The 12769-nt window shown below is 30.5% G+C and overlaps 2 protein-coding genes across 2 annotated transcripts; both read right to left on the bottom strand.

Annotated features, from left to right (window-relative positions):
* Positions 6541-7494, bottom strand: LOC109347218 (protein FATTY ACID EXPORT 1, chloroplastic-like; the record flags this gene model as incomplete). Its single annotated transcript, XM_019586924.1, has 4 exons — positions 6541-6778; positions 6907-6947; positions 7030-7076; positions 7215-7494. Coding segments are annotated over 4 exons (459 nt in total), but the record flags the coding sequence as incomplete, so codon positions are not given.
* LOC109348200 (protein FATTY ACID EXPORT 1, chloroplastic) lies at positions 8271-11082 on the bottom strand. Its single transcript, XM_019588484.1, has 6 exons — positions 10901-11082; positions 9762-10005; positions 8926-9093; positions 8741-8787; positions 8618-8658; positions 8271-8489 (listed from the first exon to the last, which is right to left on the bottom strand). Exons 1-6 carry the CDS (start codon positions 11009-11011, stop codon positions 8399-8401), a joined length of 702 nt encoding a protein of 233 aa, XP_019444029.1. The 5' UTR covers positions 11012-11082; the 3' UTR covers positions 8271-8398.

The following is a 12769-nucleotide window of genomic DNA, read 5'->3' as shown; positions in this document are numbered from 1 at the left end:
TACATTATAGTCAACCACTAAACTTTATAGTCGTAATATTGCAGTTTTGAGATTCTATGCAACAATATCATCATTGCATCCACCGTAATTTTCTATAAAAAGTGGTAAACATAATGTAATCCTGATCACAATTTAAAATATGGTATCAAACGTTAAATAAACGTAAAATATTTGAGTTTCATAGTTATGTAAGAATATTCGCAACCATATAATTGAGATAACAATATTATGATTTTGGCTAGTCTCTACAATTGTTGTCATTACCTCTTTTATAACATAATCACAACCCCAACTACTACAACAATTCAAAACTTAGATCATGCTTTATATCAGTATCAAAACATCAATTTTGTGAGAAGATGACATGCATCTTTACATTCAAAGTCTCTAGACTGAAATTAAGTTTGTGATGGTGAAAGGTTAACCTTGTGCTTGTAGCTTTCAAGTTCTTGTATATAGCCTTTTTTTTATTAAAACTTAGTCTATATGAGTTATGAGTGCTAAGACCTAACAAATGGATGGTTGTTTTTGTTGGCATATCACATGTGTAGATGATCTAACCAATTTATCAATACATTGAGTGTTCAACATCAAACATATATTGTGTCAAACTATACATGTCCCAGTCTTATTATAGAGAGAGAGAGATGGGTCATCAAATGGCTAGAATCTTCAAAGTACTGATTACAACATAAGGCACTTTTGCTCAAAGAAGAAACTAATATAGCATATTCTTATATCACTTTTGCCTACATTCATTTTGTTGAAGCGGAAGACACATGGAGAAAATATCACTTTTGCCTACATTCATTTTGTTGAAGCGGAAGACACATGGAGAAAATATAATAGAGAAAATGATACTGAGAAATTAACGTGGTTCAGCAATTTGCCTACATCCACGATTGAAGAGCAACAATGATATTATCACTATGATAAAAGAGAATTACAAGTTCATTCAAGTGTTTCACCCACTTCCCAAAACCCAAGTACACCCAATATCACTCTCACTCAAGTATATCTTAAACACTAAAATATTCCTCACAATATTAGAACAAGAGAAGAAGAGAGAATATACATTAAGGCTAGAATATTGGTGTGTCTTACAATGGCTTGGAGCATTCCTATTTATAGCCAAAGCCTTGAGGATTGTATGGCCAAAAACAAAGATGCTTCACCACAACCTCTTCTTCTCATTGGGTACAAAAAAAGTTCCATTATAGCCACTCATTTTACTTGACCACAAGAAGGTTTCACCATAGTCACTTCTTTTGCCACATCATTCTCTTTTTCTTTTAAGCCAATATTTAATACATTTTACATCCATTTTAAATTTATGAGTGTATTCTCATTTCAACCCCTCATGTTTTTCAAACTCATCAGTTTGGTCCCTCAAAAATTGAAAAACATAAAATAACATAAAAATTTCAAATGTGAGTTAAATAAATCATTTTTACTTTTTAGGGTAAAATTAGTCTTTATCATATGTTGTAAAACATACTAAATGACTAATTTACCCTATATTTGAAATTTTTGTGGACCATTTTGAGTTTTTCAATATTGAGGGACCAAACTGGTAAGATAAAAAAAAACATATACTCTAAATTTATTTATCAAAGTTTTTAAAATTGTGGCTATATTGGTTGTGGTTGCAATGTGTGTAAAGCAATCACAAACTATCATATCAAAATATGATCGATATAACTACAATTATAATCATGAAGCAATTACAAAGATTACGAAAACCATAATATTGCAGTCGTGGTGGTTTATAAACAACAATGCAACATTCTTCTAACTTGATAGAGTGAACATGGAAGTGCTACATTAAGTGTGACCAAAGTAGCAAAAAATGCAATATAGAAGTCCTTAGTGGAGAGGTTAACTAGTTGATCATGATCACATGCCACAAGAGTCAATGACATTGAGATTATAGCTCTTGATAGTGAACCTGAAGAGACCTAAAGAAGTAAAGATAAGAAATTTCCAAGCATTATTGGCATTGTAGCCATTCTAGTCTAGGGATCAGATAAGGTAAAGTTATGAGAACATGATCAAAGCTTAGAACATGGTATATGCCATATTTTCAATTCACATGATACCTCTAGGAAGCTTGACATATAGGTATAGCCCTTCCTCTTCTATGTATATGTCATTATCAGTTTCCAAACCCATGTGTGTGACCACTATGTATTGTTAAATCTGACTACCAGATGCATTTGAAAAAAAGCAAAGGGGTGGTGGTGGGGCAAATTTTTCATATAGAAAATTATTCAAATCTATAATGTTTAGGGTTTATGATTGGATGTTTAGTTAAAACATGATAATTTGTTTAATTATCTTAAAATTAGACCAATATTATTATGGAAGGATGAATAGCAACTATATATTATAGTTATGAGATTAGTGATTATTGCTATAATATTATTTCAACAATCCAAATTTGATCTTTCATAAATCTCTTATGATAGATCAAATTATCTATATATTTTAGTTTTCATCTTTTATCTCTATACATGTCTAAGAACTCATAAAAATTAAAGGGCAACTTAAATTTTGTTACAATTTAGTTATCAAAATAATATTTTTTTTTACTATTGAGTCACAATAGTGGTAGTTAGGACAAAGTCATTCTCAAAATGAGGATTTATTCTAAGATTTTAACTTTAAAAGTGTGAGTTGTTGATCTTTAGTTATGGACCAAGTGAAATAAATATATAGTTGATTTTTCATATTACATATTAACTCAAAACCACTTTAAGATATTAGGTCTATTCGTTCATCTACTTATATGTTATTAAAGTCATGCACTTGTGTTAAGATAATATATGAGATATTTTGTAAATTGAAGTGATAATACTAAATATCTTATAGCTTATTAAGTAAAATGTCAAATCATACTTTGAATGATCTTGCAACACAAAGTACAATAACCAACCCTGGCATGAAAAGACTGAGTTTAAGTTTGAGAAAGCATGAACTTCCACTTAAGCATTCCACTACTTCCAAACATGACAAGACTTCTAAAAGGTGTAGGAACCAAAAACTGATCAACCTCTCACGTATTAATGTGATATTGCTGTTGTTTTGAAATATATGGGCTTTCATCAAAAGTCTTCAACACAAAGAATTGCTTCCACTCAAATTTAAAAGAGCATCTAGCCTAACTATAATAAAAAAAAAAGGAAGAAAATTTGGCCCCCTCTTTAGATTTTTGAGAAAAATGAGCTACTCTATCAATCACATACATTTTGAGATAGCTATCATATCCATGTTTGAAATTTAGAAGACACTTCTCCATTGTTGTGTTAATTTTAGACACTTATCCTAACGATATCTTATCTCTTTTATCATCTAGATATATTATATAGAGAAATATGATCTTGTTCGAACCATATATAATTACTATGAACAAAAAAAGAACACTCTCAATCGAATATATAATGCAACAGTATTATCAAATACTCGATTCGAGATCCGATTAAATTAGAACAACCCATTATGATGGTTAATGGTTATTTATTATGTGTCCCACAACTACCAACTAAGTTTTATAACTACCCTTTCGTGCTTTTATTTAATTTTTAAAATTTGGTTTATATGGTGTCATATCATATCTCAATTCATATTTGTACTTTCTAAAAGCCACTTTTTTCAAACTTCCAAAGTGAGTACGTGGCTAAGAGCCAGCCTAAATGACCATGTGGTCCATGGTCTCTTCTTTACATGGAGGTGGAATGGAGATAGATTACCCCAAGAATGTATATTTAAGTATGTTTCAACCAATAAAATTTTAATATCTAATAAAAAAATAATATATCATTTTAATTTTGTTTTCTATTACTTATTTTTTTTAATATGTGTTAAAGTTTTATTGAATGAAACTAGGTTAAGGACACACTTCTAAGACAGCTGATCTTTATTCATGAAGGTGATAGTTGAAGTCTATAGTGTGATCCCTATCATCAACTTTTTTATTTGCCATATGCATAAAGATGGGTTAGGCAGATAAATGAAACATTGGTTATATGGATAACACAAGTTACATAATTGTGTCATCTCAAAGCATGTCAACTTTAGAATGTATTAGTCCAATTGATAAGGGACAATATTGGTGTTCCCACCATCAAGGTTGCACTTAATTTGGTAAAATGTGGAGGGAATGAATTCAAACTTTTTTCCACATTGGTAGGAATTATAGAATAACCATCAAGAATTATGAATACTACTTAGTACATGCTTTTTTTCAGTCCTTTTAATTCCTTTATAATGTAACTTTACTTTGATATAGACCCAACTATATAATGCATCCATACTCATAATAATTGCCAACCCTCCTCCATCAAATAAACAACCCGCAGTGGATAATTCTTGACGTTCAAAACTAATGCTGATATTTATTTGTGAGTTGGGTTTTGGAGGAAAATGAAGACTTCAAACTCATTTCACAAATGTATTCCGACTTGCAAATAAACCTCTAGAAACATTCACTTATAGTCATGAAATTCCAAATATAAGAAAAAGTATATGTTTTACCTTTATTGGTTCTGTCGTATAATTAGACACCATACCTCCTACCTTAAATCAAGCAATATTAATGGTAGCTTGATTGCATGTTGAGTAATTTGTTATAGATTTTTTAATTCGATAAACAAAATAGCGATATTAATATGATATTAATATAGTATAAGAGATGTTCACCCAAATATAAGTAATAGACTCAACTAAAAACTAAGACATAGTTATTACGCTTGTTCAAAGGTCTATATACCATTATGAAAATTGACAGGAGTGACAATCAATTTCGATTAAAAAATAGCTATGTTTGCAAAAACCATATCATTTCTTATTAACCACACATAAACAAAGATCTAGCTACCAACAAGGTATTTGTCTAGTGGTGTAAGACCTCATAGCGATACTTGTTGGGAGGGGTAACCACGAATCCCAAAAGAGATTAGTTTCTTACCCAAAAAGGTAAAGAAATACCTTGGTGTATAAGAAAACAGAGATCTAGCTATCACAAACAAGAAGATTGACTAGAACTGGTATAGCTTCCTACTAGGGGACATACCCATATGATGCAAGAATAATTCCAAACAGCTGTTTGGTAAGGCAATTTGCATTCCTTTCCAACTGTAGTTGATACACTTTTACCATTCATTAGAACATGATTAAGGCTTTTAGTGCAATTGGCCAATTGTTACACACAAAAATGTTTATGTACTAGATTATAGCAGCAACTTTGATAAAAATCTATCATTCTACTCTGTTTCAAAGAAGATAGTATTTGAATTTGACCATGAATTTGCACAAGTGGGACATGGTTCTCTTTTATTAGTCTTTTGGTGCATCGGTGGTTTTCTTGCATGATTAAGTTTTTTTTGGTTTTCCACGGGTATCCTCGTACTAGAGGCGATCCTATCCGACCTGGGAACATCTATAGGTATGTGGGGTTAACTCTTTCAGCGGATATTTTTTCCATCCACAAGACTCGAACCCAAGACCTTATTTAAGAGAAATCAAACATGTACCACTTGACCCAACATTCGTTGGTTCTTGCATGCTTAAGTGATCATGTGTGCATATATACTTCAATTTTCTTTCCATTTATATGAAATCATACTCTCCATACAAATTCATGAAGTATCAAAATCAAATTTCTTTATTATAAATATGATACTTTGTAGAATTAAGCTATTTGATACATTAAAATACATTTATGAGCTACTATTGTGATCAAAATTTTACCAAATTTAACTTTTGTTGTAATCTTTATATAAGCTATTAGATTATAGATTATGCATGGCTGCAAAAAAATAAATAAAAAAAGTGTACCAAACCCTTATTTCATTACACAATCAAAATTCAATTATGCATGTCATTTCCATTACAAAACCAATGAGATTAGATTCCTTAATACTAAAAAAACCGATAAAATTGGGTTGACACTTTCAGAGCAATGTAAATGCATGTTATTGGTACCAAAACATACCATGAAATCTAATGTAAAATTATTAAGTGAATTAGGAAAAAGTTCAAGTAGCTTTATGAAATATAGATTTCAAATGCTACAAACTCATTTTTTTAAAAGCTACAAGCTCATTTTTTTAAAAGCTACAAGCTCATTTTTTTAAAAGCTACAAGCTCATTTTTTTAAAAGCTACAAGCTCATTTTTTTAAAAGCTACAAGCTCATTTTTTTAAAAGCTACAAGCTCATTTTTTTAAAAGCTACAAGCTCATTTTTTTAAAAGCTACAAGCTCATTTTTTTAAAAGCTACAAGCTCATTTTTTTAAAAGCTACAAGCTCATTTTTTTAAAAGCTACAAGCTCATTTTTTATAAACTACAAGCTCCTTCAATTTTTGTTTACAGAATTATTCTAATAGCTTATTAACCGAGTCAAAAAGCTACAAACTACTTTAAAAACTACAAGCTTGCATTGCAGAACTGTACAGTAGACAATATCTAAACTATTTAGCCATAACATACAAATAGGTTTTTCCATCAAATTTCATATTATTAGTATAGAATCCTTTAATGTAGTAATCACATTGAACCCTTTGCTGACCTTGCAAAAGTAACTTGGCCAAATTAGCTTACAAATATACTTAAATCCACAGAAAAATAAGTAACATTTTTTGATAATAATAGAAAAAACCAAGTAACATAACCTCAATTATCCTCTCATCATGCAGTGCTAGCTGATGGCTTCAATTTTTTAGGTGGTGGGTTTCCTCCAGATATAAGCACATATAAATAAAAGCAAAGCATTGCAGAACTGCAAATAAAATATTTTGACACATGCATAAAGGAGTTAAACTCAGACCAAAATCAGATAGAAAGAACAATTAGCAATTTCAAAGGCCAAAATAAAATTAGTAGAGTGAAAGCCATGGATTGAGATACCTTATAATAGCGCTGAAGCCAGTTGGGAATAATTTCTTTGCCTGCATACAGAAAATCAAGTAAGTATAACAAATTAAATGAGGATCGAGATAAGGACAGTATTTGTCGAAATAGATGTATTACCAATGAGTAGCTCTGAAAATTCTTCCAGATAAGGAGCCCCGACAATGCTGCAAAATAACGAGACAAGTCGAGATATGACATACCAATTATCTCAATAACATCATGCTGCACTCTTTCAAGTTACTTCCCTTTAAGTTCGAAGACTTGTGATATGTTAATGCTAATTAAATCATATACTGATATACCTGCTTGTCCTAGAATAAATGGTAAACTCGATTTTCCTTGCTTCCAGATTTTCAAGCTAAGGGTACTGAGGAATAGTAAAGCACCACCAAAGAGCACACCACTGGTTAGTGTTGCAGGATTCCGTGAAAGAAGGAATCCAATAATCCCTCCAGTTAGAACAAATCCACCTAGAACATAAGACAGGTAACATATAACATCTTTGATTGAATAGGGGTAATAGCATAATAGGGAATAATTTTTTCCTTTTTTGTGAAGAAAATAATGTTCTATATTTTCATATTATTGATGTTTCAGTCAAAAGATCACCCACAAATTAAAGACCCTGTTCAGCATAGTGTTCCATTTTAAACTACCAGACAAATACAAAATGGTGAATAAGTCATAATGTATATCAGAATTGCCCTCATAATTTCATAAATCCTTGTTTGAGGCAAATCCATTCACTATATTATAATGAATAAAATAATGTGAATGACACATGTATATCAGATGCAACATGCAAATATTGCCCAAAAGTGACCTTTCTTTTCTCCTCACATAAGTATAAGCAGAATATTAAACAATAAACTTTTTAAAAACTTTTAAGGTTGATTGCATTTTAAACCTTCGTTGTCAAAATCAACTTTGCCTCTTTTGTTTCAAAAGCCCGTTAAATTCGTGAAGGGTTAAAATTTGACAATTGAAACATGAGAATCCCAAAATTGATTCATTTTGATAACTGAAAGGACTAAATGAAATTGACCCAAACTTTTATCAACCAACAACAAAGTTAAATGTATTATGACTTATCTGTAAAGTCAAATAATATGCAAATTATCTAACAGGGGACACTTAATAAACTACAAGCTCCTTCAATTTTTGTTTACAGAATTATTCTAATAGCTTATTAACCGAGTCAAAAAGCTACAAACTACTTTAAAAACTACAAGCTTGCATTGCAGAACTGTACAGTAGACAATATCTAAACTATTTAGCCATAACATACAAATAGGTTTTTCCATCAAATTTCATATTATTAGTATAGAATCCTTTAATGTAGTAATCACATTGAACCCTTTGCTGACCTTGCAAAAGTAACTTGGCCAAATTAGCTTACAAATATACTTAAATCCACAGAAAAATAAGTAACATTTTTTGATAATAATAGAAAAAACCAAGTAACATAACCTCAATTATCCTCTCATCATGCAGTGCTAGCTGATGGCTTCAATTTTTTAGGTGGTGGGTTTCCTCCAGATATAAGCACATATAAATAAAAGCAAAGCATTGCAGAACTGCAAATAAAATATTTTGACACATGCATAAAGGAGTTAAACTCAGACCAAAATCAGATAGAAAGAACAATTAGCAATTTCAAAGGCCAAAATAAAATTAGTAGAGTGAAAGCCATGGATTGAGATACCTTATAATAGCGCTGAAGCCAGTTGGGAATAATTTCTTTGCCTGCATACAGAAAATCAAGTAAGTATAACAAATTAAATGAGGATCGAGATAAGGACAGTATTTGTCGAAATAGATGTATTACCAATGAGTAGCTCTGAAAATTCTTCCAGATAAGGAGCCCCGACAATGCTGCAAAATAACGAGACAAGTCGAGATATGACATACCAATTATCTCAATAACATCATGCTGCACTCTTTCAAGTTACTTCCCTTTAAGTTCGAAGACTTGTGATATGTTAATGCTAATTAAATCATATACTGATATACCTGCTTGTCCTAGAATAAATGGTAAACTCGATTTTCCTTGCTTCCAGATTTTCAAGCTAAGGGTACTGAGGAATAGTAAAGCACCACCAAAGAGCACACCACTGGTTAGTGTTGCAGGATTCCGTGAAAGAAGGAATCCAATAATCCCTCCAGTTAGAACAAATCCACCTAGAACATAAGACAGGTAACATATAACATCTTTGATTGAATAGGGGTAATAGCATAATAGGGAATAATTTTTTCCTTTTTTGTGAAGAAAATAATGTTCTATATTTTCATATTATTGATGTTTCAGTCAAAAGATCACCCACAAATTAAAGACCCTGTTCAGCATAGTGTTCCATTTTAAACTACCAGACAAATACAAAATGGTGAATAAGTCATAATGTATATCAGAATTGCCCTCATAATTTCATAAATCCTTGTTTGAGGCAAATCCATTCACTATATTATAATGAATAAAATAATGTGAATGACACATGTATATCAGATGCAACATGCAAATATTGCCCAAAAGTGACCTTTCTTTTCTCCTCACATAAGTATAAGCAGAATATTAAACAATAAACTTTTTAAAAACTTTTAAGGTTGATTGCATTTTAAACCTTCGTTGTCAAAATCAACTTTGCCTCTTTTGTTTCAAAAGCCCGTTAAATTCGTGAAGGGTTAAAATTTGACAATTGAAACATGAGAATCCCAAAATTGATTCATTTTGATAACTGAAAGGACTAAATGAAATTGACCCAAACTTTTATCAACCAACAACAAAGTTAAATGTATTATGACTTATCTGTAAAGTCAAATAATATGCAAATTATCTAACAGGGGACACTTACCAAAGGGAATGCCTAAACAAAAATCATGAATTTTCGCAGTCCCTTTCTGCTGATTGTAAACTTCCGGCTTTACCTCTTCAACCCCTATTTTTTCAGCATCATGGTCTTCTTCTTTTGTTAAATGCGAATTCTGGTTTTCTTCAACTTGCAACTTTGACACATCAGCAGCATAACTTAGTGAACTACTGGTATCAGAACCAGCAGTTTCAGTGCCATTCCTCTCCAGACTCATAGAAACTGATAACTATATGAGATATGCTTCCTGTTTAGTATCAGTAACAAATAATTGCTCTACAAACTTTTATTTAACACAAATATTTTCTATGCAAGTCATTTCCTATAAACTTAGGAACATGCCCTTGAATCTTAAGGGAGCGAGTAACGTATACGAGCGTAGGACTGCCCAGTGTACAAAACCTAATCCTCGCAAACGAAGAGGCTGCATACATCTACATATACGAGCATATTGATTTAATATGATTTCTACTAAATGCAAAGGTTTCATGCCTATATGTTAAAACCTGACTATTTGCACATTTCACTAGATCATTAAACTTCGTCATATATACTTGCAGGCTTGTAGTATAAGGTTCTGCATTCTCACTAGAATTAGATACACATACAGTCATACTTGTTTATCAAAGCTTAATGCTCAATTACAAAGATCACAACATTTGTAATTCCATTCCCCTTTCTGGTCTTAGACTTTCGGTATCCGGAAGTCACTTTCGACACCCACACGCCTTTAGTTGAGCCGAAATTAGACGAGTTAGAGGGTTCAGATTATTGTTGAGGAACAACAGTTATTGCAACTCCAGAACGATTTCACATCATAAGTTGTTTTCTACCAACATTTTTCGATGAAAAAAACATTGAAATTTTCTAAGCTGGATTTTTAACAAACATTTAGTATTTTAGTCCCCTTGTGCCCCTAAGAAAATTAATTAAAATCCAAATTCTATTGGAATCCAATGTAATGAAAACTATTCCAAAGTAGTAATACTGAAGCAACAGAGACACAAAAAATTCATAAGCTGCAATAATCATGATTATTATTATTTGGAATATAACTCAATTATTTGACAGATATAAAAAAATAGTAATAATTGAAAGTGTGTTTGAGAGAGAGAGGGGTTGACCTTGGAGTATGAGCGAAAAGAAGGGCATATAAGAAAATGTGTGTCGGATTGAATGTTGAAGTTTCTATGAAGTGCTGAGAAGCAAGAAAGCTGAGAGATTGTGGCAGCCATTGTTGAAGCTTGATCTGATCGAATTATTCAATATTTCAATGTTTTATGCTCCTTCACAGAAAACACCAATCAAATGCTTCTACCACACCCAAGGTTTAGTGCAAAATATATAAACATTAAAAATTAATCTTTTTAGAATTAATTAACAATTAAGACTCATGAGTTTTATTCATTTTTTAATAAATATATACACCACCTCTAATATATATATATATATATATGCCAAACTACATTTTTATACATTTTATTTTGGGGAGTTATTTATTTTTTGTATTAACTATTAAGTAGTGTCGTGAGAATCAGACTGGCTGGTCAGACTGGACTTGAAAATGGTTTTGATTTGCACTCTTAATCGAATGAGAATTGGACCACTTTGAACTAGGGAAATCTCGGTCCGATAATGTTAAACCCGGTTAAATTGGATTAACTCAAGAAGTAAACTGGACGGTTCACTTGAAAATAAGAAAAAATGCAACATTGTTCTAATATTTTGTTTTACTACTATTCAAAAAAAGATGAAGAAATATTACTTCAATATAATTATTCATTATACAAAGTTTACATTTATATATAATTATATATCTTTAAATAAAATTATTAATTAGTATAGAATCATTCGATCAGATCGGACAGATTAACCGTTTAAACCTAATACAAAACATCTCTCAGTTTGACGTTCGACTCAGATTTCACAAAATTGGTATTAAGTATACATCAACTTTTTTGGCATCTAAAGTGGAAGGAGAATTCTCAAATTATAAAGTTTTATTGATAGTTTTGATGGGATGAAGATTATATGTCCTACTTTGTGCGTCTCAGATGAATTAAAAAGTATCATTCAATTAAAAATAAAAACTATATAAAAAAATTAATATTATTTATGAAATTCGATTGACTATAAATATGAGGATAAGAAAAGTTTGGGACAGAGGATCTTTGGCTGTTTTAAAGTAGTTATGTTATATGAGAAACAAAACGAAGGAACAAAAGCAAAAAAAATAGAAGTGTGATGTTTAAAGTATAAAATAGGAAAAAAGAACATGAAATATGGAACATTTGTATTTCTAAAGTATATTTACAATTCTTAAATCAAATGTTGTTGGATTATATGGGTTTTCATAGAAAATAAAAATATATTAAGGACAAAATATAAAAGTAAACATTACTCAATATTAATAGTTATATTATGTTTTAATTTAAATATATTATACTTTGAGTTTGTGAATGTAATTTATCTTAAAAAAATATGTTACTTTCATTCCTTATCATGATTTTAGTTGATGTGCTTTTATTTAAATGATAAGATACATGTCAAATAATAAATAGATTTAAAGAGATAAGTTATCTTATAGTATAATGAGATATTTTATTCTCTAATTTAAAATTGGAAGCGATGAATGACCCTTAAGATGAGGAACTGCCTTTTGAAATACTAATGTTCCAACACTTAATATATTCAAGGAATGAGATGGATGTACATATATCTTAATATTGAAGCAGGTTCTATATCATGCATAATGATACTAAAATCATTTACAGATTATTCTCAAAATGAATATATGTAACTCTAAAACTTATTTCCTAATGACTAGATATGAAAGTGACCCTATACTATTTCTAGGAGAAAAATCTTTAATAAACTTTAGTGTCAGAGACTTTATACTTAAATATATAATATTTATTAAAGATAGCGAACAATATCATCATATATAACTAAGATCTTTCATGTCAAATTATCGAGAAAAAATATATAAAACT

This window comes from Lupinus angustifolius, chromosome LG05 (assembly GCF_001865875.1).
Source record: "Lupinus angustifolius cultivar Tanjil chromosome LG05, LupAngTanjil_v1.0, whole genome shotgun sequence".
NCBI classification, from domain to species: Eukaryota; Viridiplantae; Streptophyta; class Magnoliopsida; order Fabales; family Fabaceae; genus Lupinus; species Lupinus angustifolius.
The sequence above is the reverse complement of the archived record's forward strand: the minus strand, read 5'-3'. Positions and strand labels throughout refer to the sequence as shown.